Raw genomic sequence first — 26,207 nt, 5'->3', positions numbered from 1 at the left:
AAGTCATACCGGCCAGTTGCGCTTCTTAATACACTCGGCAAGTTCCTCGAGGCAGTGGTTGCCCGACGAATTAGCTACGCAGTGGAAACATACAAATTGCTTCCGGATACCCATTTCGGCGGGAGGAAGGGAATCTCAGTCGACCATGCTATCCAGTCGATCATCGGCCGGATACGAAGAGCTTGGGGGAAAGGCAAGATAGCAAGCATGCTACTACTTGATGTATCCGGAGCGTACGATAACGTTTCTCACGAAAGGTTACTCTACAACCTCCGCAAAAGGGGACTCGGTCAGCTCGCACCTTGGGTGAAAGCATTCCTTACATCCCGAAGTACTAGAATCCGTATACCAGAAGGGGTGTCAGAGAGTATCCCAACACCAACTGGTATCCCACAGGGGTCACCTCTCTCTCCAATCCTTTACCTAATCTACAATGCAGATCTGGTAGAGGGCTGTGAGGGTGTGAAGACAAGTGGATGGGTAGACGACGTTGCCTTCATTGTCATCGGGAAGGATGAGCATGAAACCATCTCAAAGCTGCAAAAGGCATGCCAATATGCCGACGCCTGGGCAGCTAGGCATGCCTCGGTGTTCGATCCTAAGAAGTATGCCCTTATCCACTTCGTTAACCCGGAATCTGGGGGGGAAGAGCACACACCACTAGTACTGCAGGGCACCACAGTACAGGCCACCACAACAGCGGAGCGGTACCTCGGGGTCTGGCTAGACCCAGGGTTAACTTTCCAGCACCACCGGCAGCAAATGCTTGCTAAGGCCGGCGTCAGTTTACAAGCACTAAGAGGACTGACTGGCTCCACATGGGGAGCATCTCTCTCCGCTATGCGTGCTATCTACCAAGCAGTGATGATCCCACAGATGCTCTTCGGAGCAGCTGCCTGGCACTCACCGCTGACCAGCACACTAAGAGAACGAAGCTACGTGAAACAATTTGCAAACATCCAGTCAAGGGCAGCCTGTTTAATGAGCGGTGCCTTCAAAACAACTGCTAGGGAGGCACTGGATATTGAACTGCATTTGCTACCTATGCAGCAGCAGCTTGACCGGCTAGTCCAGTTGGCTGCTATTCGTATACGTACAGGCCCGGCATACGCAGTGCCGAAAACAATGCTAGTGGAGAGAGGACACATGCAAAAGCAAAGGGGGGGGTATACACCGATGGAGGCCCAAACCTGGAAGAAGGGTGGCTGCCTCACTACACCCTTGGGGCCATTGGCGAGTACTTGGGAGAGCAGGAAGGCATACATCCAGGCACCATGGACCAAGCCACCAAGGGTATACATTGAGGAGAGAGAGCGAGCAATAAACACACACAAGCGAACCACCGAACAACTCTATGCACCAGCAAGGCTCTATACCGATGGGAGCGGGTATCAAGGCGGCATTGGGGCCGCAGTGTACCCGGCATACCCATACAGGCGGAATGAAGCCAGGCTGTGTAATATGGGGACCGACGACGACGCCACTGTGTACGCTGCCGAGCTACGTGCTATCGAGATGGCATTGGAAGTCATCAAAGAAAGGTTCAATGATGACAACGAATGGCGGGACTGTCTGGCTAAGAGTGGAGTGGTCATCTTTACAGATAACCAGGCGACGCTCAGAGCCATCCAAAACCCACGAATGCCATCTGGCCAGGTATATCTTGAAGGATGTCTCCGGCTGTTGGAATGGTGCAATGATAAAATCCAGGTGGAACTACGCTGGGTCCCCGCACATGAAGGCATTCCGGGGAATGAGGCTGCAGACATGTATGCAAAAGAAGCAGCTACCACCACCGAGACCAACATTCATGATACCAATGCCAATGCCAACACCAATGCCAACACCAATGACAACACCAATGTCAACACCAATGTCAACCACAACCGATCTATCCGGCTTGCCGCCGCAGCGAGCAAGAGTGTGAAGCGAGAATCGACGATCGCGTGGGAGAAGGCATGGACAAAGGGAGGATCAAAGAGGACAGCGAGGAGGACGAGGAGGATGATCGAGGTGCCAAGCAAGTCAAATTTGACTTATTGGAAGGGCCTGCGGAAAGCGACAACATCAGTTTTGATCCAACTCCGCACAGGTATCATCGGACTTGCTGAATATCTGTCCAAAATCAAGCGAAGCGACTCACCGCGCTGTCAATGTGACCTGGGAAACCAGAGTGTGAAGCATGTCTTGCTGGAGTGCCCGCTTCTGAAGGAACTGCGGTCGGAGATGGTGGAGGAATTGTTTATGGAGGGGGTGTCGACAACGCTTGGAGAACAAGCAATGTTGACAGAAGTGAAGGCAGCGCCGATCGTGGCGAAGTTCATGATCGCATCGGGACTCTTGGGACAGTTTCAGTCAGTGGACTCGGTCGCCATGGGTAAGGAGCAGGGGGAGGAGGATTCAAAACCGAAACCAACCCAAGACACTGCGAATGTTGGAGAAACAGGGAACACATCACAGTGGCCGGGCGCCAGGTCCGCCGAGGTCACCTCACACCAACGCACATGGAGAACAACGCACGCTGCCGATGAAGACGAAGAAGCATGGCGCCATGACCCGAACCTATTCGTGTTCGACCTGCCGGAGTGATGCAGCAAGTAGACCTGGCAGTCCTGGGGATACAGGGACTCGGTGACTCGGGGAGCTGGATGAAGAAGTGGAGGTAGAGAAGTGAAGAAGTGGAAGGTGCATTGCAGAGAAAGAAGGGGACACTCTGCGCCCGCGGGGACTACGGGAAACCATCTACACCGGGCAGATGGATTGACTTTCTTTACATTTCTTTTGTCTTGTTTGCATTACGCCGGCCGGTTTGTGGCCTTACTTTTCAGGTGGCAGGACCTCGAGAAATCGAGTCCTGCTCACAGGGTGGATCTGCATACTGGGAATGCACCACCATTTATCGTCGGGAGCGGGCTCTGGGACGCAACCCCCGCATAGCAGCATGTATGTAAAGCGAGCTAAATCGGGTCAATGAATTCATCATCATCATCATCATCATCAAGGTGTATGATATAAGAACGGTAACTTGTTTGAAGAATATTTGGTAGATATCCACCGTCCCTCGACTGCCTTATACATTCGTGACGAAGGAACGAAGACATCCAGTGAAAGCTTATCGAAGTCGATGAAAGGCCGAAATTATTTTAACATCATGGTTGGCCAAATTGAACGCTGTTTTCTGATTCTAGAAGATACCATTACATCACAGATATTGGAGCACATTGCACGAAGGAAAAAAAAAACTGTTCAGGTCGATTGAGTGTTAGTAAATGGTATTCCGCCAACTCGAAAATTCTTAGATGGTCTCACAGGAACACCTCTATCAAGTCTTTGATCCGCACAAGGTAATCAACCATATGCTGACACAATAACGAGGGTGCTGGACAACATATTGACGAAGCTCAATGATACTCCTACTGTGGCAAGGATCAAGACATCACTCTCACCAGGAGCCACTGGGTCGTGCAGCCTGCTCTCTACGCTGGTGACCGATGTATCGATTTGGGAGCGCCGTTGATTCTAAGTATAACGCTCGCATAAAACTAGAAAAGCCATGTTGTCGGTGATTGGGATCAGACCTGACAGAAGTGTTGCTAATGGAACTCGCCATTCTTGCGTCTAGACCTTGGCTGTGGAATGTCACTAATAAGTATGCAAGGCTAGAGGTAGATAGAGGGAAGAGAGTGAGACAAGCCCCTCAAACCGGTTAACCAATTATTCAGTTATCTGACATCCTAGTACACTGGCCTATACTATCGGGCATCAAAGCCATATCATTGTCTGACCAGGCCGGACAGCTTGTCTAGCTAGAGATTGTAGAGCTAGATAGAAATCGCCGAGGTTTCCGTTCTAACAAAGACAGATGAGATCTTTTACTTTTCACCTAGATCGATATTCCATCTTCTTACTATCTTTTTCAGTTATCCATTCAATTTTACTCCAAAGTTTTTTTTTCTCACTACGTCTTGGCCCTGAAGCCTGACTCAGAAATGAGGACTTGTGAAACGGCCCCCACGGGGCTCGATCCTCTAATTATTTCCCCCTACTCGACAGAAAAAAAACACACAGAGGAACTTCATTCGTTTTGCAATCAAATATCCCAAATTTGTGCTTGGCACAATCATCAATCATGCCCCCGGGATGGTCCAGCTCTGATCAAGTGCCTTACACATGTCCCTTGATAACTAAAATAATAAGATAGACTCACTCTTTGTTGGCTGCATGGCCAGGTAATTAGCCTGGCAGGATCTCAGCTCATTTGCTGGGCTGAGGTTCTGCGGGGACCCCAAGGTAGTTGGGGGCGATGCGGCTTTAAAAGAGAACCTTTCCCACTTTTTTTTCTTTCTCACTCTCTTATTTCCGGTATTTCTACTCATCAACTACCTAAATACCTTAAGTCTAACACTAAAAAAAAGAAATTCATAATGCGTTTCACTTGGTTTCTTACCTCGGCACTAGCCGCCATCGTCACCGCGGAAGAATCAACCATAATCAACTATTTCGGCGGTGGAATGCAATGGGCTCATGAAATTCAACTCCACCCATGGACTAGCACAGCTGCCAGCGTAGCTGGGATCAATGCCATTGCCACAACCTACGAAATCAAATGCCTGAGCGATGCGCCCAAGTCTGATTGCGAGATCGCTACGCCCTGGACCATGATCCAGGGCCCCAAAACATACAGCCTCACGGGTGTGTATACCGTGTCGGGATCAGGAACGGTCAATGCTGTGACTGGAACCCAAAAATTTGATTGCACGTTTGCCAAGGCCACCGAGTCTCCTTCCTGTTCGTTCAGCGCAAAGGCCACCGGCACCACTGCAGGTGTTTCGTACTCTACCTCCACTTCCACCTCCACCAAAAACCTGCCGACCAAGTCCTACACCTCCTACGGAATCGATGTCACAGGGGGACTAGCTTCTTTCACTGCCAGTCAAGCAACTCATACTCCCAATGGAGGAGCTGCCATGGTTACTGCTGCGCCAATGGGGGCGGTTGCTGTCGTGGCGATTGCTGCTATGCTCTAGGGTTTTTCATGTTGAGCATTTGCATTTACAATTTTTCCCCCCCCCTCAAAGTTGACTGGAGAAAGTTTTGATAAAATCCTCAAGTACACCATCAATTGCAAATTGCACATTGCACATCGTCATTTTTCGTTTGCTTTTGGTTCTAGCCTTGAGGGTAGATTTGACTCGATCGTCTCGACAACAGTAGCATTTTCCCCTTTTAATGGAGGATAGATAGATGAAGGAATAAAGATTGTTGTTTCACCTGATCCCTTTCTGAGCGAAGTACAGGCGAACACTCTCGTGCTGATAAATTATTGTGCGTTGCACCATGACGGTTTCATGTTTCTAACGGTGTACTTTGCTGGTAGGCTCTCTGCGCTATCAAAAACAAGCCAATCTTTCAGTGATGCAGGGCGTATGACTGATTTATGGGGACCCCGAAGACACGATTAAAACCCAGCCTGTAGACAAATTGTAGATACTCCGTCGCTTGGTAGGGGCATTGACGACATCAATCTGCAGACAAGTGATACGACAAAGTTGAGCCACCGTTGCCAACTCCAGAACTAGCTCGGTCAGGAAGAGGCTAGAAAACTGAAAATTGGAGTTCGCATTCACTGTGACTTGCTCTAGGTGGGTTGTTGCGATTAAAGAATTCGGACTTCTACATCTCGTCTGTGTCTTTCCCCACAGTGTCAACATAAACGGGACCGATAGAGATAAGGTAAAAGCTGAATATCAAGTATTCTCAGCGGATAAAATCTGGGTAGGCGTAGATGGTAGGTGGGTTTAAGTAGGAGAAGGATGGGAGGTTCAGAGGGCCAATTAAGGATGGCCAGAACAATAAGAAGAAAATGAAAGGTCAACGAAAGAATCGTTTTGTTTTATTCTTCCAAATGAACTAGAGTGGTATTTCGGGGACTATTGTGTCTGTTCTGTGATTTAGACTAGGATTTAAGACCCCCGTGAAGTACCTAAGATCCATGTCAAGACTAAGCAAACAGACCATGGTAATGCCGGGACAGGATATGTCGAATTTGGCAAGACGGAGAATCAGGTAGAAACCAAGATTGATTTATGCATGTTCAACTCGAGCCGGAGGAAATGTAACAACCCACAAACCAGAGGAACAAGAACCGGGTAACCAAGAAAGATGGCCAAAGAAGAAGAAAGGTAAAAAGAGGACATAAATTAAACCCGCTAAAAAAAACATGAATCAGACATAAGAGCGAAAAGATGGAAGGCCAGTCGACGACCTGGTCGAGTGTGTCTAGCCATGAGCTCGAAGTGCAAGAATAACTGCAAAGCTTTTGCAGATGCGAGCAGTATGGTATATATGTACAGATAAAGGAACAATGGTTTCTTTTGCACATGATTATAATGAGCATTTAGCCATCAAGGTACAATGTGCCAAAAGCAACCACTTGATATCGAAGTGATCACCAAGTTTCCTAAAACACTGTCAGCATAGCTCCCCCCCTCCCCCCCCAAAAAACAAACACATCAAACTTACAGCAATATACTGTCCAGCCTCCTTCTTCCGCTGCCAGAACATGTTGGCCTCCTGGGCATTGAGATTACCCTTTGCCATAGCAACCTCAATTAGAGCAGCCTCAACACCCTCACCCATACCCTTACCTGAGCCACAAACAAAGACACGACCATCAAGAGAGTTGATAACAAACCAAACAAGATCAGCCTGATGTCTAACCTCTTCCTGCACATAGCGACTTTCGCCCCTACGGCTTTGCACAACAGTGCGCACCTTACCCTCATGCACGCCCCACTCGCCCGAATAAAGCTCGTCGAGCAGCGAGTCGCGCACACCTTGCAGCACCCATACCTTGTTGGCGCAGTTGGCCGACTGGAGACGGCGTTGCACAAAGCCACGGAAAGGCGCGATGCCAACTCCAGCGCCGATGAGCAGCATCGGGCCGTCAGAGGCAAAGCGCGTCGCGAGCGGGTTCGCCATCAGTCCTCGGAACATGGGTACGTGGAGATCGAGTTTCTCGCCGGAAGCTTCCGCCGCAATCGCTCGCCGCGCGAGGGACTCCAGGTACCCGGAGCTAACGCCTGTGCGGGACCCGCCGCGCCAGTCATCGGATTCGGCGACTGTGACCGCGACCTCGATTAAGCGTCGGCATTCAGTGCCTTTGTATCGGCAAGAAATTTGGGGATCTTGGGAGAGGGAGTAGAAACGGGGCATGAGGGTGTTGAGGACAGAGAGGAGGTGGTCAAGGGGTGGTTGAGAGCTTGCGAAGGCGGTTAGGAGTTGCGTGAGGGAGACGAAGGAGCTTGTGCGTAGGTCACAGAAGGCGCCTTGGCCTTGGGCTGAGGAGAGGTATTCGAGGATTTTCTTCTCATTTGGCTCGCTTGTGTACTCGGCGAGGAGGCGGAAGAGTGGCTTTGTTGGGGCGTAACTCTGGATGTCAGAGCACCAGCTGAGGACTTCGCGGCGGGTAGTGATGAGTTCGCGGGGCTTGTCGTCGCCCCAGATTGTCGGCCAGCGGCCTTTAGTTGTGCGCATGAGAATTTTCTTGTCACGCATGGACTTTGGTATACCTAGGAGGTTGAGGACCTCTTCGACTTCGGAGTCCTTGTTTTTGGGACATACGCCGATTGCACCACCGACTACGAAGTCAACCATCCCGCTTTCGGCAGGGTAGTTGGTGACGTCGATATCAAAGTGGTAGGTACGCTTCTCGGCACCGGGCCCTGTCAACTCACGGGCATGGAACAGAGGCGCACGGTAGACCTGGTAAGGTGGGTGCGGCTGCACGAATTCCGGTGGGTGGTCTGCAGGGCCAAAGGTCATATCGGCCGCCGATGCGGGGGTGGGCTTGAACGAAACGGTCTTCTCTGGGAGAGGGGCAATGTTGGAAAGTTCGCTGTTCATGGTGAGGAGATCAAGGTTTAACTTAAGGCTATCGAAAGCCTTGTTGCCGACGGGTGCAATAATTGAATTGAAGCCTAAAATCGGTCCATCGACAGGGCGCAATGCCTGTCCCCGGCAACAACCCCCACCGCAACAGAGAGTTTGAAGCTTCTGGGTGCCTGCTGTGCCCACATTCTCCAAAACCCTTTGCAAATCATCCGCATTCTGTGAAATCAGGACAGTTGATGCTCGTCGCCGTTGCCGACCACCGTCGACCTTTTCCGCTCCATTCTCTTCCTCGGATTGGACCTCGGTGGATGGCGTCAGAGGGGTACTGGGAGAATTCAAGCCGCTCGATATAGTGCTCTGGGAGGAGCCCGAGGATATGACATTGAACTGGGTGTCGGTGATTGAGAGCGAACGCACACCACGAGGCTCTTCCGGAATTGGGTTATCGGGGTGGGAGGTCGAGGACACCGGGATTTCTTGATAAGTGCCTCTGCGGGGGCGGGACCCCGTCGAAGCGAAAGTCGCCGACGGCATGATGGATTGAACGGCGTGAACTAAGTTAATGGGGTTAAATTGTGAGTCTCAACGAATTGGATTAAACCCGAGTATTCTCTGCATACCCATGAGGGAATTTGGAGGAAAGTTGCGAGCCTCCGAAAAGTTGCACAAAAATCGGCGCAACGAGGAATGCCGTATATGAGTCAAGACGGGATACTTTAAAGGACGTAGCAGAGCCCCCTTTTTTTGCTTGCTATGAGTCGAGCATGGAAAATAGAAGAGTGGGATGAGGGAGGAGGGCGTGGACCCGAAGAATGGTCGGGACGATGGTTCCGTACAGAGAATCGGAAAAGCGAAAATGACGGTATGGGAATGAGAAATACAGGGTCTCCCAGCGTTGAAGAGCGGAAACAGAACAGGAAATATCAGATTCGCCACATTCTTCGTCACCGGCTATGTTTCACGGTTGGTTCCGGCATTTATGTTTTAAATTATAAGATCTGGAATATGGGATATCAACTAATTTTTGATCTTGCATGTCAGCAGTAATAAGGACTCGATTACTGGACATGGCGTTGACTCCAATTGGGGTCATCGTATCCATCCAGATCGACGGTGCGTACTCCGTGGTGAACTTGTAAATTACTTGTATTCGGTGGCGTAGGAATCAGTCGACGAAGGTCCCGGTCGGCTGTAAACCGGAATGACCACACTAAGATGTCAGATGATTGGAATTTAACCTATTTCCTATAACCTGTAACTTACGTTAACAGGGGTTCTACCGGGAAAAATGAAAGTGCAATTGGAGAGAAAAATGCATGTTCCGGGGTGGGCTGATGGAGAAATGTTGGAACACTTGTAATGTACAAAACATGGCAATACCATACACATTACCTCGGTTATCAGATCAATCAGATAGCAAACGGCGGGTTTGTCAGCCTGTTTGAGCAATCAATCCTATCTGATAACCACCGCTGTACAACTCCACCATGTTTTACCCCAAGAGCAATCCTGGAAAGGGGTGACCTGTACTCCATATTGTAAATAAAATCCCCTGACCCCAAGCCTCAAGCCACTATTCTTGCATAACACAAAATTGATCTATCTCTGTACGAATTCTCCACTTTCCGACCAGTCGGACCTAAATTTGTGAATGTTGGCCCATCATACCTACGTCCTCAACCCTCGGTAAAGCTATTTTCCATACTGTCCAAAGTGGGGATGCCAGGCCAAGATCAGTCGGTGGGTCAGGTTAAATGAGCTAGGGATGTTCTTGAAAAACAGTAAAGAAGATCATCTCTGGAGCTTTCAGCCTGAAAGATTCACTGGTGGGCCGATTAGTGTTTCAATAATCACCTATAGCCTGAAACTACTCCATGCCGATATCGCGAGCTCACTCCTCTCCACATTAACTCATCTCCGGAACTTTTGGTGTGTCATAAGTCCCTGTCCTATGTAATAATGGTGGTGCGTGTTAGCTGTTGCGTTGATCCACTTGGTGTTCGTTGTCACGTCGGGTAAGAAGGCTGGGGTTTAAATACCGAGCAGCCCTGAAGGTTATAAAGCCTTTTTAATTTCAAGGAGTAGAACGGTTAGGAGGGCTAACGGGTTCCATCTGATAACTTAATTTTAATGCCGATGGCTGAAGGGCCGAGCCCTTCCTTGCCCTTGGAAGTATCCGAGACATCTTAATCGATTGACCATCATCACAAATTAGGGTGGGTGCCACGTCAGTATTGCACGAGTCTATTTAGATAAGGCGAATTCAAAAAAAAGATGTTCCGTAACAATAACAGCAAACTCTCAAGATCGTAGCTATGTACGGAGTACATCGCGTCATCAAATCCAAATAGACATCTCATCCATCAGCCAAACATATACAGCCAAAATAACGGAAACAGGAACAACAAGGTACACCTTCAATCCAATCGAACACAATCTCAACTATTTTCATTCCTCTGAACCAAAGCCACAGGCGAGATAAAATGATTTTTCCCCCGAACCAAATAATAAAACGTCGCAGATCCAACAATACCAACATACATCGCCACGCTCCAGTTCATCGTTTCAACTGCTACTTCCGTCGTCAGGGGAAAGAATGCAAAGACATAAACTGGACAGAGGAACGCCAATGCCCCAATATTCACGGCCATGCCAAATTTTCCAAGAGACCACCGGTGGGATGGGAGCGGCTCGCCCCGAACCCGTTTTAAGAATACGCAACCGATCGAGATGATATACGCGGACAACAGGGATGTAATGGTGAGGGAAATGACAGCATTCAGAGCAACCTCCGATCCGATGTTTATCATCGACAACAGCACAGTGAGGATCAGAGACACCATCACGGAATTGAGTGGAATGTTCCAGCCTGGCGTGACCTAGTGGTTACATGTTGATAATAATAATAATAATAATAATAATAGTAATAATAATTATAGATATCACAGGCCCAGAACACGGAAAAGACATGGCTTACATATGCAAAAAAGGGCGAAAAGGGCAGCCCTTCGTCCCGGGCAAACGACCAGAGCTGGCGCGATGCCGTTGCAACTTCGGTGATTGTGCTGGCAGTGAGTGTTACCACCAGCACTGCCGTCATGGCGTTTGTCGCGGCAAAGCTGCCAGTAGTGTTGTAGAAGATCTTAATAAACGGGAATCTCGTTGGCGTGCCAAGGACTGCGTTGACCTCGCCTAGTGTGAAGCATAGCGTGACCAGCATGATAAATCCCAACACGCCGTTGATGGCGACGGAAGTCATCATCACCTTTGGGAGAGTCTCTGATGCGTCTTTGATTTCTTCGGCTTTTGGAGGTCAGCACATTATACCAGGTCTGAGGTCGTTCATAGAGTTCGCTCTTACACATATGAACCGAGCAATCATAACCAAGCATGGATGTTATGGTAGTATATAAGCCGACTAGTGTTGCCGTCCCAGGGCTAGCCCAACCGCCCCCGTTGTTGAACGTGGTGAAGACTGCTTGCGCATTGTTGCGTGGTGCAAGTACCCACAACGGGATGATAATGGCGAACAGGCCAACAACATGAATGATCAAAATCAGACCTTCCACAAAGGGAAGGTTCTTGGCTAGGAAGGTGTTGAATAAGATTGAGAATGCCGAGATAGCTATTACTAGCATGGTTCCATGCCATCGCTGGAAGCCATAATCTGGCTGGTTCAAGACGATCAAACCTTGAATGATTGTGCCAGCGAGGTAGGCGATGGACACAATGGCGCATTGCCACCCCATTGCAGAAAGCCATCCTGAGATTATATGTTAGCTAACCAGGCTTACACGGGGGCTGGTTGTGTTACCTGTGATATAGCTGAGATACTTCTGTCCTCTCTTTGGTGCGAATTCCGACACCCAATGATACTGTCCACCAGCAGTAGGGGCCCTAAATGTCGACTGATTAGCGACAACTTGATCAAGCGTGGCAAGCTGTCAGTCACATACATCGAGGCCATCTCAGCAATACTGGCATAGACAAGGGTAAACCCGATTGAGACGCCAGTGAACCCCCATATCAAGCCCGCTGTACCACCATCCGTCAAACCAGCCGCCAGCAATCTGTTGATGGAATAAGTGGTCTGCATAATCACCATGTACAGGGACTAGGACGCACGTCAAGATAACTTCCCACGTGCAGATCAAAGTGCATCCAAATCCAACAATAGAGACAAACCGAAAGTTTCTCTTCGAGGTTTTAGCAAGACTAACGCGGCCAGGACAATGAGAACAGAGCAACTTACTCGCAAAACCTGCACTCGGCCAAGAGCGTTCATATCACGCCGATCCGCCAGAGTGCCCATATACCGAGGCTCTACAAGGCCTTTTTGCGCATACTCCTCGTCGTCAAGGCCAGTCATCGTCTGCTGTGAGTCAGGTCTAGACCTGCTGAAGACCGTCATTGTCGCGCGCGTGACTGAAGAACAAGATCAATATCTATTGAAGATGAGACAATGAGTTTCCGCAAAAAAAATGGGGAGTTACGAGAATAAAAAAAACCAAAAGCCTATATCTCCTTGCAACTCGACGGCCCGAAGGATCTAGGACGCGAAGTATAAAAGCGCCTAGCTCCATAGTCTTCGTAATCCAGAGCTCAAGGCGATGGGTTCCTCGTACCTTGCATCCACCCACAGCTTAGTACCAATGAGCCAATGCATGGTTACGCGTCGCCGAGATTGATTGAACAAATTCCAAGGCAAATGAGCCAGAAGAAGCACACAATATATTCCATTCGAAGCAATGCCAAGTGGCTTGTCACGTTACTGTAAAGGATTTCGACCAATACTCTGGCCTGTTCATCGCAAAGGAGATCAGCCAAAAAGAGATTAAGATTAATTGTGGGTGTTGTAAAAGACGATGAATTGGATAAGACCTTTGTTCTCTGCAGGGGCCACAGTGCATCGCTCATGTCCCACATGGTCATATTCTGCTGGGCAGTTGGTTAACCCGCATTATTCATGAACGTATTCATGAACAAAAACTGAGTCATACCGATATTAGATTCGATCAGCATCAAATTCACCTAGCCCTCAGATGTTTCCCTCGATGAGCGGTCATGATTTCCCTAGATGAACGGACGACCGTGCACTTAGGCGAGGAAGCTGCTGGCTCGTTAGAACCGACCGATCGTTGGAAACCAACGCACCCGAAGTCCAACCTGGATATAAAATCGGGCAATTATCTGCTCATATTTTGAACTTCTATTGTCATTTAGCCATGCAATCTATGTACGGTCTCACAGCAATGGTTGGGTTGGCCCTGGTCACCACTGTAGCCGCTGCGCCCAGACCTGTCACCACTGTCCAGCCTAACACCAACGTAGTCGATTCAAACATCCCTTTGAGCGCTTTCGCTGACGAGCTCTAGGTGCTTTCCGCTCCGCTCCAGCTCACCGCTTGGGAAAAGCCCAACTGTACTGGAGATTCTGCTTTCACGCAATTCACCAACTCGGTTCTAACGCGCAACATTTCCAATGCACTGGTTTCTCGCAGTTTTAAACTCAGCCGTGCCTTGGTGGATCCGGAGCAGTTGGACATCTCAGTGACCAGGAACTTCGCCACTTGGTACTCCAACAAAGATCAATTGTCGTATAAAAGCTCTTCCTGTACCGACTTTTGGCAGACTTACTACGCTGTGAATGGCAGCGCAGCATGCCATAACATGCCTCCATTCACTTGTCACCGTTTGTGGAATAACCCAGGACTACCTACCCAGTAAATACAAAGAAGCGCAAGGTTTTTCATTTCGAAGAAAAGTACTAATCTGAGGTCAACATTCGACGATCAGCATCAAATTCACCTAGCCCTCAGATGTTTCCCTCGATGAGCGGTCATGATTTCCCTAGATGAACGGACGACCGTGCACTTAGGCGAGGAAGCTGCTGGCTCGTTAGAACCGACCGATCGTTGGAAACCAACGCACCCGAAGTCCAACCTGGATATAAAATCGGGCAATTATCTGCTCATATTTTGAACTTCTATTGTCATTTAGCCATGCAATCTATGTACGGTCTCACAGCAATGGTTGGGTTGGCCCTGGTCACCACTGTAGCCGCTGCGCCCAGACCTGTCACCACTGTCCAGCCTAACACCAACGTAGTCGATTCAAACATCCCTTTGAGCGCTTTCGCTGACGAGCTCTAGGTGCTTTCCGCTCCGCTCCAGCTCACCGCTTGGGAAAAGCCCAACTGTACTGGAGATTCTGCTTTCACGCAATTCACCAACTCGGTTCTAACGCGCAACATTTCCAATGCACTGGTTTCTCGCAGTTTTAAACTCAGCCGTGCCTTGGTGGATCCGGAGCAGTTGGACATCTCAGTGACCAGGAACTTCGCCACTTGGTACTCCAACAAAGATCAATTGTCGTATAAAAGCTCTTCCTGTACCGACTTTTGGCAGACTTACTACGCTGTGAATGGCAGCGCAGCATGCCATAACATGCCTCCATTCACTTGTCACCGTTTGTGGAATAACCCAGGACTACCTACCCAGTAAATACAAAGAAGCGCAAGGTTTTTCATTTCGAAGAAAAGTACTAATCTGAGGTCAACATTCGACGATCCTTACTAAAAATAATCGGAGCAATGCTTTCCCACCGTACTCCAAAAGATCGATGAAAATCCTGGCTCAAAGGAAGGTCATGTACCGAGACCCAGGGCTGCTCTCACTCGGTCCACTTCATCCATGTTTTCCCCCGAGTCTATCCAAACAGCACCGAGCAGTGCTTCCACTGTAGTCGCCCGCGTACCGTTCGGGACTTTACCTTTGTGCGCTGGGTTGCCTTCCATAAATTGATCAAGTCCAAATTCTTTACCCCGTAAACTCAAGTTTTCATTGCACGCCTCCTTCAAGAGCTTGTGCTCGGCCTCTTTTTCAGGTTAGTGGATTGAGCACAGGCCCGCAGGGCAAGATCAAACGTGCCGGTGTCATCTTCGTCGTTATACCATTGACCCAACAGCGATGCGGACAGTATGGAGTCACCCACAAGAGCTAGGCGCTTATTACCTTGCGATCGAGCGGTCCCGGCCGGGTGCAGAGCTTCTTGCAGCAGAATACTTGATTTGAAATGATAGCCGATTAGGATGTGAAAGATGCACGAGGCGAGATTTTGACCCTACAACAGGTGATAACAGGCCTTCAAGACACACTCCAAGACCTGCAGAAATTACTTGAAAGTAACGACGCAAACGCCCTATCTACCTCCTCACGATTAGTCAGCAATATCACCAATTGCCTCCGACCTCCGAGCCTTGCAAGTGAGACTTGATATAGGAAAAGAAAAGTAGCTTCCTCGCGCTACATCTTGTACAAAGAAGAGGTTGGTGAACCAGGAGAGGGTGTTTGTAAACTACTTTTGGACCCGCAGCATTCTCTTGAACATCGAACAATGAACAGAAAAAAGTTGCGCAAATTCGGGTTAATGCAGACCTCTAATAGACCCCTAAGGAACGCAAATGCGATTGAGTAACCATTGCGATATGTACACCATCATTTACATAACTCAACATAGCTGAGGATCACATATGTCGTTCGGCAAAACTTGCGCCTTTGCTGTGAAATGACTGGAATGTCTTCAAAAAGTTGTATGACTAATGCTTAAGGCATCTTAGTCACGTGACGTCGCGTTCACCCTCGCGTTCACCCTCGCGTCCCCCTTTCCTCTCTCTTTCTCGAACCACCCTCTTCAAAGTCAACATGGTGGTACACAGAGGACTGTGTCATGTCGGATCCAATAAGATCGAGGGTAATCTTAGAACACCCTATCGGGGATGGCCTGAACGGCTTTCGTGCCACGTTCACCTCGATCTGTGAAGGCGCGGACTTGCGCTCACCAGACGAGGCCATCGATCGGCTTAAGCGGGAGGGTGAGGCACAGGAATCCATCATGAATCCTCCGTTTTGCTCACTTGAATGCAGATGTGCAAGATCTCGCATCCAGCCTCCTAACAGCCCTTCAAATCATTCCCACCGCCCGTCTTCTGCCGTCTAATTCGGGAGGAATCGTTCGCAGTAACCTGCTTCGACTCATATCCGCCGTCGCATCAAACGATTTCGACCTCGAACGAATCAAACCGCTGCTCAAAATATCCATTGTGAACACGTCAACAGACGAACAAATATGGAATCTTGTGGACGCTGCCGCAGCGGAATCCACGCCGCCCCCTCGAACGATTGCCTCCTCACTCCAGCAAACCCCGTGGCTCCACAAGACGAGTAGCTTTGCGAACTCTTCGGAATACCGCCAAGATGTTGACAGGGTCCTCAAGTCCGAGCTTGGACCTCTGTATGTAGGGCTCCCGCATTTTCGATCAACATTTTTTGGAGGCGTCAGCGGTCTTCAATCTGCATCCGATGCCGTATTTCAAAGATGCACGGAAGGCAGCAATCCGGCTTTTGCAGATGGGTGGAAAGGATGGCCAAAGAATGCAAACCAAGAAGATGTTTTGAGCTGGTTTGCAGATCTGAACGAGAAACTAGTAACATTCTCAGCAGACTACAATCCTGTTTCGGCACACCTGCGAAGGCCACTCGCACAGCCCAACAAACCCGTCCAGGGTTCCACGGCAGAGCGCAAGCTAGATATCGGGTTCGTGAGTGACACTAGCGCTGGAAAGGACACCCGATGTCAGTGGTCACAGATTCTCGTGCCCGGAGAGCTAAAAAGCAACCCTGCCGCCGACACCGCTTCTAAGGCATGGCTTGACTTGGGAAGGTATGCTAGGGAAGTCCTCGCAGCTCAAGATACCCGTCGCTTTGTCCTGGGCTTTACAATATGTGGCTCCTTCATGAGGATATGGGCCTTTGATCGTCTTGGAGGAGTCGCATCCGAACGATTTGACATAAATGAGGATGGGCTCCAGTTTGTGTCGACTATTCTCGGGTTTCTATGGATGAGCGAGGAAGACTGTGGATTTGACCCCACAATCATCACGAAAGATGGCCAGCGGACCATCGAAATAGAGCAGCACGGTCAGACCGAACGTCTCGTCCTCGAGAGATTGATGACACGGACACCTTGCATTGCAGGTCGAGCAACGACATGTTGGAAAGCGCATCTTGAAGAGGACCCCGGGACTCCACTCGTTGTCAAAGATTCTTGGCAATACACAGAGCGCGACGAGGAAGGCGAACTACTTGAAGAAGCCACCAAACGAGGGGTGGTAAACGTCGCACGGTATTATCATCATGCGACGGTTCGTATCCGTGGTAAGACTGATGATGTCCGGGACAACGTTCGAGGCGGCTTGGACATCAGGACCGCGAGCAATTATCGGCCAGAACGATTGTCGCTCTCGACTGGCACAAGTGCAACCGCTGCTCCGCGAAAGGGCCGGAGCAGTGGTAGATCCGGCGTAAAGCGCTCTTCCAGTCAAACTGGTGCCTCTCTGCCACCTAGCAAGCGATCCTGTTCGGCATCTCCTACCAAGGCACCCAGCAACCCACTGCCAAATCGAGTTCATCGCCGTGTCGTCCTGCGTGACTATGGCATACCAATTTACAAGGCAAGCACGCGCTCGGCCTTGCTTGCCGCGTTAGAGGGTTGCATTGCAGGGCATCAGTCTTTGCAAAGGGCAGGCATTCTTCACCGAGATATCTCAGTCAATAATCTCATGATCAACGAGGACAAAAATAACCCGTCGTGGCCGTCGTTTTTGATTGATCTTGATCTGGCCGTCAGAGAGGAGCGAGACGGTGCCTCGGGAGCAAATGGAAAGACCGGCACAAGGGCCTTTATGGCGATTGGCTCACTTCTAGGCGAGAAGCACTCTTTTATGCATGACCTTGAATCATTCTTCTGGGTGATCTTTTGGATTTGCATCCACTACGAGGGGGGGGGGAATGGAAGAGTTGTTGCGAGGTTTGATAAGTGGAATTTTGTGGATACAGAGGACTTGGCTTTTTTGAAAACAGGCCAGATATCCGAGGAAGCGGATTTTATGAGGTCTGCGAATGAGTACTTCACAGAGTACTTCCAGCCACTTATTCCATGCATCAACACACTTCGGAAGGCGGTCTTTCCTAATGGGAGGAGATGGACGAAGGAAGATATAGGATTGTATGATAGGATGAAAGAGATCCTACGGGGCACCCAAGAGGACTGAGAAGTTTATTGACATTCACTTCTGCCCCAGTCACTCAAAAGGCTAGGATCTAGGGGGAAATGGCAGGAGCAATGCGTGATTTGCCCGCGCACCGCCATGACTCAGCAGACATAATCATGTGGCCAACAATAAACCACTATATATTCTCTTCTTCTGATTATTCTAGACCGCGATCCATGTTTCAGTGTATCCCATGTAGTTTTGCCTGATCGATTTCATTGATCTTGTCTGTAGGATGATGACGGAAATCTTACAAGGTGGATCCGCAAGATTTCAGGGTCTTACCTTCCGTCTGTGTTCGAAATGTACTCTAGAAATCACCAGATCACCAGAGCAACTGTCAACCTGAGCCGCCTAGTACAGTACTGTACTTGGTACTCCAACAAAGATCAATTGTTGCATGAAAGCTTATCCTGTACCAACTTTTGGCAGACTTGCTACGCTGTGAATGGCAGCACAGCATGCCATAACACGCCTCCATTCACTTGTCACCGTTTGTGGAATAACCCAGGATTGCCTACTCAATAGATAATCTGTAGTGATAAGAGCATATTTTCCATTTAACACGTGTAATATGCACAGAAAAGTATCAATCTGAGATTCACATTTGGATGATCCTGACTGAAGACGATCGGAGCACTCCTTTCCTACCGTACTACAAAAGATCAATGAAAACAACCCACTTTAAAGAAAGTCAGGCACTGAGACCTAGGTTTGTCCTCACTGGATCCACTTCTTGTACGTTCTTCCCCGAGTCTCCCCAAACAGCATCGAGGAGCGCTTCTGCAGTAGTCGTCTGCGTAACTTTCGGGACTTAACCTTGTGTGCTGGGTGGCTTTCCATAAACTGATCAAGCCCAAACTTCTCTCCACGTAAACTCAAGTTCTCATTTCACGCATGCTCCTTTACGTGCTTGTGCCCATCCTCTATTTCAGATTAGTGGATTACACACCGTACCCCGAGGTAGTGTCAAACGTGTCAGTGAGTTTCCATCACTATGCCATTGATCCAATAGTGAAGCGGACAGCATGGAGCCGCCCACAAGAGCTAGGCACTTGTTGCCTTGTGATGGAGGGGTCCCAGCCGGGTGCAAAGCTTTTCACGGCAGATTGCTTGATTTGAAATGATAGCCGATTTGGTCCTCGATCTCCTCCATTTTGATTTGAGATGTCACTGTTACTGACTAGGATAAAAGCTACGGAATGAATCGAAATCCAGCGCATTTTAAGCTCTTTGGTGGCAAAGTCGAGATATCTTGCTTTTCAAGACGACTTGACCAAAGCAAGATTAGAACCACCGGGACGATAGATCCAGAGGACTGGTCTGCTCATCAATACCGAGTGTAGGTGTAGGAGAAAGTCACCCTTAGGTAAGCGGGCATAAAACGCTGGCTTGTTTGTCAGAATTTCTCTAGCAAAGGAATCGAATACTTGAAATTTGCCGCTGAAGCCGTTGGATTTGTGGCCCGTGATTTGCTGGTACCAGGGTCATTCAAATGGCGACGCGCGAAGCTTGATATCTTTCAAAAAGTGACAGAGAGCCTGGAAAGCCTCATAGCTACAAACTTGACTCTCAATAAGAGGCGAACCAGCCTGACGTAGGTGGTAAAGCCGTATCAATTTTATAATTCAATAAGACGTGATCCAAGGCAAAATCACTCACGTCCCCCAGTTTCCTACAATATTTTGCACAAAACGCTGCGGGTTGAGTGAACATAAATGCATGGAAGACTCAACGTAAGATGGAGGGATCGTACCCTGCATAGCAGAATTCTGTGAACTCTCAGTGCGTGGCCACATCGACAGCTGAAATTGGGGTTCTCCAACATTTTCCGCATGGTTACTCTGCAATATGATATCATGTATCTGACCACGGGTCCTGGGTAGATTCCCCAGCATCGACTCAACCCGTGGCAGGAAAAACGGGGTACTCTTCCACAACCTCTTTCGTTGCCATGCTGAGCTTGCTGAGCCGTAATTCTATCCAGTCCACGCGCTCAAGAATGAAGAATGCCGATACGTAGAGGAACAGATCATCGGTGCAGGTGTCAGGGGACAAGGGGTCCGGTCCGGTCCAGCCGAAGAAGCATTCGCTCTCATAGCCAGGATAGAATAGGCATTCGATGAAGGGGGACCTCTCGCCGTATCTTGCACGATTTGGCATGGTGTTAGGTCGGACTAATCGGAGACTGTGATGGTTGGCTGCGACACAGGGTGGTGGGCTCGGCACAGTGGGGAACTCTCTCCAGATTGAATCCAGGTCCAGATCCAAGTCGCAGTCTGAAGAGATTGTCAGTGCTGAAACCAATCATTGAAGTTGACCCAACATACCCATTCGATCACGGTGTCCCATTCTTCGGGCACCGTATGTGCCAATTTAAGGATAAAGCTGGCTTGTGAAGAAAAGAAAATTTGGAGAGTGAAACAGCACCAGTGGGTTGCAAGCTATTATGTATACGCCAGAATGCCTGACAGGCATTTCGCCGGCGCTATCACTTGGTTACTTTCTGAGGAGCAGCTAGTTCGTTCACAAGCACGAGACAAGAGGAAGTAAAGCATGAAACGAATTAGGAATACGAAAGTTGGTATATTCGACCAAAACCACTCGTGTGTACTTGACCGGTCTCTATATTGATCGATTGGTGTTCGTTCAATGTGTAATTGCCCATTCATTGACCGACCGTGTGCCTGGGAAATGCCCCGTTCAACCAACCCTCCGATCCGTTCACTGTCTGCCCATCCAGTTTAACGGTAAAGCCACAAGTTCGGTTAGATTCCACTTAGCTCAAGGAAGCTCACTTGTCTGGTGAAACCGTCTGTCACTATTTTGCAATGTTGCGAGAACTCCCTGGTGTACCGAAACAAAAAGCCTGACGACGATCCCACTACAACAATTCCTGATTGGTACAGCATTGATGAAGCTTTTCGTTCTCTTTCATCAGCCATTCGTTGGAACTTTGCAGGAAGCGGCGCTCCTCTTCCAAGCGTATTTTTCCGGCAGACTTGATCATGTAGCACTCCCACAGACAGAGATAGAGGTTCAAGAGGTCGACAGCAGAGGACGCCAAAGAGGGCTTTTCTTGCAGAATTTCGGCGAAGTCGCAGGTGAACGAACATGCACTATTAATCGAAAATGTCTGTATTATGGTCAGAGTCGGTTAAACAGGGACTCGGAGAGGTCTAACTTTTGCCCCCTTGGGTGGCGTTCATTTCGAGAAACGAGTAGCTTGTTTGGAGCTTTCTGGTGTCCCAGCTGGCTTCTCATCAAAATCTGATGACTCTCGCTTTCTTTTGTTGGCCTGTCCCGAATGAGAGTAGGAAGCAGGAGCATCCATTGGGTTGGTTCGAGAGACGTGCGGGCTCTCTTGTGTTTCAATGGCAGGGCAGAGATAGGCTTAATGCTCAAGAATGTAGATTCTTATTCACGGGCTGGATCATACAAGCACTTGCGATTTTCAGTCATACAAGTGGTACAAGGGGCCGTACCAGAGCACTTCGCTGAGTTAGTTCTGGCCACGAGAGGAGGAACGACAGTTCTAACCTTAGATCGCTTTTTCTGACATCCGGTACAGGCCAGAGAGACATTGCGTCGCGGTTTTGTCGGCGCGGCCAATCTCAGATATTGATTGCCGACTTCCTTATCTCTAGGCAGAAGCTGACGCAGAGAATTATGTTTGGACATTGATGCAAATACAATGATAGTATGTATGCAGGTAAAACAGACAGTATTCAATTGGATGGACGGGGAGAGAGAGAAGGTGAGAGTGGAAGGAAGACTATCTAGTTGGTCTATCCTACATGTGATGCCTGAGGCATCCAACAGACAGTGCAGGATTAGGTGAGTGACGGCACTTCGTGGATAGAGAGATTTGGATCTGGAAGTGGGCTTTGGGAGAAACATTGAGAGTTAGAGACTCAGGGGATTCTTTCAGGCTCTGTGTGTTTTCCTTTAACATCCTTGCTCGCGATTCTCTTTGTTTGCCAAACAGAAAACCATCCATAACAAAGAACCCAGCTAGAAGACCCACCATTGGGGAAATCTCTGCAGTATCATTGGCAGATTATTGGAATAATCAGCTCTCATTGGCCATATTCCTTCCCAGAGCACCCACATCATATCGCGCTGTAGCCTTTCCGCACGATCCGTGGCTTCTCATCTAGACCAGCGGAATCGAGGTGTTTACTTCGATACAGGAAGTGCATGATACACTGAGTTCATCTGGCAATTTGGCCTCCTCGTCGACGCCAGGCAACTACGCCGACTATCACTAGAATCTCTTCCGCAATGATAACGTCTCAGCAATACCTTTCTGTTTGGCTTGTTGGTAAAATTTCACGGCTCAAGTACCATGCAGGACTAACACGTATTTTATTTTTAGGCTATCGTTATAAATGTAACCGTGCTAGAATACTACCAAGATCGGGGATCAGGATGTCGACTTTCATAGGAATATAGCGTATCTCTGAAGAGATATCGAGAAAGGCTTGAATTGGCGGAAACCCCCATTAAGCATTCTGTTGGTCCCGTATGATCAGCCCCTTTCGGGGAACCGGATTGACCTAGTCAAAAAAAATAGTCTTAAGCGCAGGACGTGATAATCAGCCCGCTCCCGACCGCTAAAAAGCAAGTTCTCACATCATCACTTCGAAAGCTCTTTCAAGGAGGCGAACAGGCAATACGGCCCTGCAGCTTATTGCTATTATGATGAAGCTGGCATGTGCTGTCAGCCCAGGCCTCACCTTTTGCTAAGTTTCGCAGCTTTACATGACCCCCAAGCTGAAGGGACTGCGAGTATACTAAGTCACGTGCACTTTCTCATTCATGGTGAGATTCTGTAAGGATCGTGTCGGAAGTAAAGATTTTTTTTTTAGGGGGAATAGTCCTTCTCATCATCATGTATGAAATAGCAATTAGGACGGAGTTTAATGACCGCCTCCCGGAGGCGGTCAGTATTGCCGTCGGGCCAGGACTATATGTTCTTACCCTTCATGTTTTGTTAGTTGAGGAAGAGGAAGAATCCATCCTAGGAGTTCAGTTTATCTCTTTCACCCATCAGTTTGCTTCAAGTCCTTTGGATCTTCCCTTCTGTCGGAAATCAGTAAAGTGGTCCATCTGGAAGGCATCTGGCAAGGATCTCTGGAGGGGAAACTGACTCGCTGAGGGTGGGTCAGGTTTCGGCCTGACAGATCGCATGGTTTCTATTGGATAACCGTGCCAAGCGCCCAACCACCCAACCACCCATCCTGGGTAGTTGGGCGCTTGGCACGGTTACTACGGGTAATCTGTCACATAGGGCCGTAAATCAATCCACTCCCCCTCACATTCTGACATTTCGTCGTCTCATTCCCATATCTACATTGTGATAAGCTTGAGAGAATCTGTTTCTCAAGCACCTCAAGGTCCCGCTATTCAGTCTGTTGTGAAGATTTCAACTTTCAGCATGACCATCAAATGACTAAGGCGGACCTCAGGTTGCAAAACCCAAGGTAGCCCCGATTCAGGCAACCCTGCAACATTGGTGGATGAGAGTATTCAGTTAGATCCGAGAAAAACACCATGGTATGATATCATGGTGCTCGGAATTGTTTCCTGTTGCCTTTAGCTAATAAATCTACAATGGTGAGCCCGCATCCCTACAGGTCGATCCCAAGCTAATGCTGGCTTTCATCGAGGGGAACTCTGGAAGTCAGGTATATCTGATCATAAGACTACTGCGAGTTGTTTCTATTTCGAAATGTCTCTTGCTGATCGTGATTTATTTGCATGTCTGATAGCCCGCCGAGAACAAGGAGACCCCGTCCAACAAGCTTCTTATCGACTCCGACGAACTGATTTACACAGGTACTCATGACGCGCCTTCAGAATATAGGACTTGATTATTGACTTTGGTATAAGAAGCCGCCGGCTACCGCGAAAAAGGCAAAGGTATCGATCACAAGCCCCAGATGACGTATACCTTCAAAGATTGCACCTTTGACGATTCGAGCATGCTGTCGTTCACCGGAATCTCAGGCTCCGCCAGTAAAACAGTGGTCCTTCGTGATTCCAAAAAGAGTCGAACGGTTTTTGCCAGCGGTAATATGGATAAAGGTACGTTCTTGAGAGAATTCTGTGGAAAGCAAAAGTAAGCCCAACAAACAAAGACTCACGGAGCTATGTTTGTATTGCTTTCATCTACTTAAATTTAATCTTTATTCCTGGGGGCATGAATTAAAATAAAAAAAATTGTATCCGAACATCTCTTTGTCAAAGTTTGAAGCTATATTGAATACAGAGTCAATGTACGGGCTGTAGATTCAATTTGTCAAAGCCCTCTTGTATGGGAGGGAGCATTGTATTGAGAGATCGTACCCATTGGGGAACGAATGAGATTGTGTGTCAGCAGAAAATGGGAATCAGGTGAACCCTGTAAAATGGCCTAGTGGCCTAACTTTCTCCACATTTCAATTTCACACATGAGTAAACGCATTTCAACCCCCTCTCTGTCACTTTCTTCGATACGGGCAAAGCGCAATGCCTCGAGGAGATGTTTGAAAGGAAGCTTCTCTCCGTGGTTGCCGCACAATATTACATAGAGAATGTCCCGCGGATCTTCAGTGGTCAGCTCAGATACGAAATGATGAGTCTTGGACACAAACCATGAGATGGAGACTCCTTCAAATGAGTATTCATGATTCCCAACCAGACTTCTGAGCTCATAGCCTCCATCCATAGGCTCAAGATATTTGAGGATGCATTCACGTCTAATCGTTCGAAAGCAGATCTATAAAAGTATTCCAATAGAGGTTCATCGCATTTTTCGAGATTCATCAGAATGTTTTTCAGGGCTGAGTCACCTCTAACCACTAGTTGATCAATCCATGACAAGTTATGCTCGGAATAGGAGCAAATTTTGCAATGAGCCGCAAAATGCTGGTGCTTTTTCGTTGGATCGTTATGCCATTCTTTGCTGCATGTTCTCGTACATCAGCATTAAAATTTACCAAGGACTGGAATACGTTTGCCTTACAAGCCTTGGGGTCCAGCGCGCCCGTGTTTCGTCCTCATGAACGAGTTCTGCATACTGTCCCATGCTGCTTCATGGCTAGAATATGCAGTTAGAGGGCTCGTTTTAGAAGAAGTTGAGTTCGAGGAAAAAGTAACTATCTCTCTTTCCCAGAAAGGACTGATGAAACTTTCAATCGACGGGTACGACTGGGGAATTGGCGTGGGGACAAGGGAGTCGCGAGGCCGGGGACCAGGACCAGAACCAGAAAGCCAATGTTCGCTATTGTAAGACATGCTCTTGCAGCAAAAGGTTTCGAGAAGAATCGAAGGGAGGCAGTGTAAATGAAGAATGAAGGTCTCATCTGGCTGAAGCGGAGACGCAGGGTTGATGGGATTCATCTGTACTAAAGTACGACGTGAAGGAAGGAAGGGAAGACAGCCGACCCTCCCGCCCCTTGCTCAGGAAGATTTGTCGCAGTTCAAGCCGTGATGAGCGGGGAAAATCAGTAATGCATATCCTGAATCGCAACTAGCTGGTTCTTGGGCGCTTATTGGTCTGGAAAAGAGTGTTTTGGGGGACATACAAGAATACCAGGGGCGTTCTTACAAGGATGTTTATACAATAGGATTGGCTGCCAGAATATCTCGCTGCAGCAGGTATGGAGCATTCAAGAACTATTGAGTAGATCACGTCCGTCTAAATACAAGCGCGTTCAAAGAATGAAAATTACCATTTAATGGAAAGGTATCGTAATATTGGTATCCGTGCGCCAAGGCGCATCAATCCCTCTACAAAGCCTCAATGTACAAAGAGATGTCTTGCATCTTCGATTATGCATGCATCTGCTCAGCCCCACCGCCTCTGCGTTTGTCATGGCAAGTGATGGCGTCAATATGGCAAGGGCAAATTCCTTATATTCTGTTCCCATACTCAGGCTGAACATACAGATTCACAAGGCATTCCTCAAGACATCAGCCCAAACATTATTGATGGCCATGCAAATTTGGTGGCTGGGTACCCCGGATCTGGCAAAGGCAATCAAACGGCAACACGAACTCGATCCCGAGACTTCATTGCTAGTGGAGGCCTTTCAGCGCCTTCTGATGAATAAAAACAGAAAGGGACGGAATAATTTGGCCAAAAACGCCATCTTGGAGCAACATGTGCAAGCCATGATGGGTGACCTCACTGATTTCTCGCTTAATGTGTTTGCACT

General features: G+C 48.5%; 9 protein-coding genes across 9 annotated transcripts; 6 read left to right on the top strand and 3 right to left on the bottom strand.

Annotated features, from left to right (window-relative positions):
* Positions 1–762: 762 nt before the first annotated feature.
* Positions 763–2,589, top strand: Pdw03_6773 (Reverse transcriptase, putative; the record flags this gene model as incomplete). The annotated part of the gene is made up of 1 exon (XM_066101446.1): positions 763–2,589. The coding sequence occupies one exon, from the start codon at positions 763–765 to the stop codon at positions 2,587–2,589; it is 1,827 nt and encodes a 608-aa protein (XP_065956529.1).
* A 1,835-nt stretch (positions 2,590–4,424) lies between these two features.
* On the top strand, positions 4,425–5,027 carry Pdw03_6772 (TonB box, conserved site; the record flags this gene model as incomplete). The annotated part of the gene is made up of 1 exon (XM_014681197.1): positions 4,425–5,027. The coding sequence occupies one exon, from the start codon at positions 4,425–4,427 to the stop codon at positions 5,025–5,027; it is 603 nt and encodes a 200-aa protein (XP_014536683.1).
* A 1,421-nt stretch (positions 5,028–6,448) lies between these two features.
* Positions 6,449–8,517, bottom strand: Pdw03_6771 (Oxidoreductase FAD/NAD(P)-binding; the record flags this gene model as incomplete). Its single annotated transcript, XM_014681198.2, has 3 exons — positions 6,449–6,460; positions 6,523–8,447; positions 8,514–8,517. The coding sequence occupies 3 exons, from the start codon at positions 8,515–8,517 to the stop codon at positions 6,449–6,451; spliced, it is 1,941 nt and encodes a 646-aa protein (XP_014536684.2).
* A 1,814-nt stretch (positions 8,518–10,331) lies between these two features.
* On the bottom strand, positions 10,332–12,304 carry Pdw03_6770 (WW/Rsp5/WWP; the record flags this gene model as incomplete). The annotated part of the gene is made up of 7 exons (XM_066101445.1): positions 10,332–10,772; positions 10,871–11,196; positions 11,255–11,656; positions 11,708–11,790; positions 11,850–11,963; positions 12,019–12,089; positions 12,146–12,304. The coding sequence occupies 7 exons, from the start codon at positions 12,302–12,304 to the stop codon at positions 10,332–10,334; spliced, it is 1,596 nt and encodes a 531-aa protein (XP_065956528.1).
* An 814-nt stretch (positions 12,305–13,118) lies between these two features.
* Positions 13,119–13,619, top strand: Pdw03_6769 (NACHT nucleoside triphosphatase; the record flags this gene model as incomplete). Its single annotated transcript, XM_066101444.1, has 2 exons — positions 13,119–13,220; positions 13,269–13,619. The coding sequence occupies 2 exons, from the start codon at positions 13,119–13,121 to the stop codon at positions 13,617–13,619; spliced, it is 453 nt and encodes a 150-aa protein (XP_065956527.1).
* Positions 13,620–13,894: 275 nt separating this feature from the next.
* Positions 13,895–14,395, top strand: Pdw03_6768 (NACHT nucleoside triphosphatase; the record flags this gene model as incomplete). Its single annotated transcript, XM_066101443.1, has 2 exons — positions 13,895–13,996; positions 14,045–14,395. The coding sequence occupies 2 exons, from the start codon at positions 13,895–13,897 to the stop codon at positions 14,393–14,395; spliced, it is 453 nt and encodes a 150-aa protein (XP_065956526.1).
* Positions 14,396–15,620: 1,225 nt separating this feature from the next.
* On the top strand, positions 15,621–18,003 carry Pdw03_6767 (Tyrosine-protein kinase, active site; the record flags this gene model as incomplete). The annotated part of the gene is made up of 2 exons (XM_014681200.2): positions 15,621–15,765; positions 15,818–18,003. 2 exons carry the CDS (start codon positions 15,621–15,623, stop codon positions 18,001–18,003), a joined length of 2,331 nt encoding a protein of 776 aa, XP_014536686.2.
* A 1,902-nt stretch (positions 18,004–19,905) lies between these two features.
* On the bottom strand, positions 19,906–20,355 carry Pdw03_6766 (uncharacterized protein; the record flags this gene model as incomplete). The annotated part of the gene is made up of 2 exons (XM_014681201.1): positions 19,906–20,282; positions 20,334–20,355. 2 exons carry the CDS (start codon positions 20,353–20,355, stop codon positions 19,906–19,908), a joined length of 399 nt encoding a protein of 132 aa, XP_014536687.1.
* Positions 20,356–23,619: 3,264 nt separating this feature from the next.
* Positions 23,620–24,131, top strand: Pdw03_6765 (uncharacterized protein; the record flags this gene model as incomplete). The annotated part of the gene is made up of 4 exons (XM_066101442.1): positions 23,620–23,622; positions 23,676–23,693; positions 23,778–23,844; positions 23,899–24,131. 4 exons carry the CDS (start codon positions 23,620–23,622, stop codon positions 24,129–24,131), a joined length of 321 nt encoding a protein of 106 aa, XP_065956525.1.
* Positions 24,132–26,207: the final 2,076 nt, after the last annotated feature.

The sequence above is a fragment of the Penicillium digitatum genome, chromosome 2 (genome assembly GCF_016767815.1).
Source record: "Penicillium digitatum chromosome 2, complete sequence".
In the NCBI taxonomy this organism is placed as follows: domain Eukaryota; kingdom Fungi; phylum Ascomycota; class Eurotiomycetes; order Eurotiales; family Aspergillaceae; genus Penicillium; species Penicillium digitatum.
The sequence above is the reverse complement of the archived record's forward strand: the minus strand, read 5'-3'. Positions and strand labels throughout refer to the sequence as shown.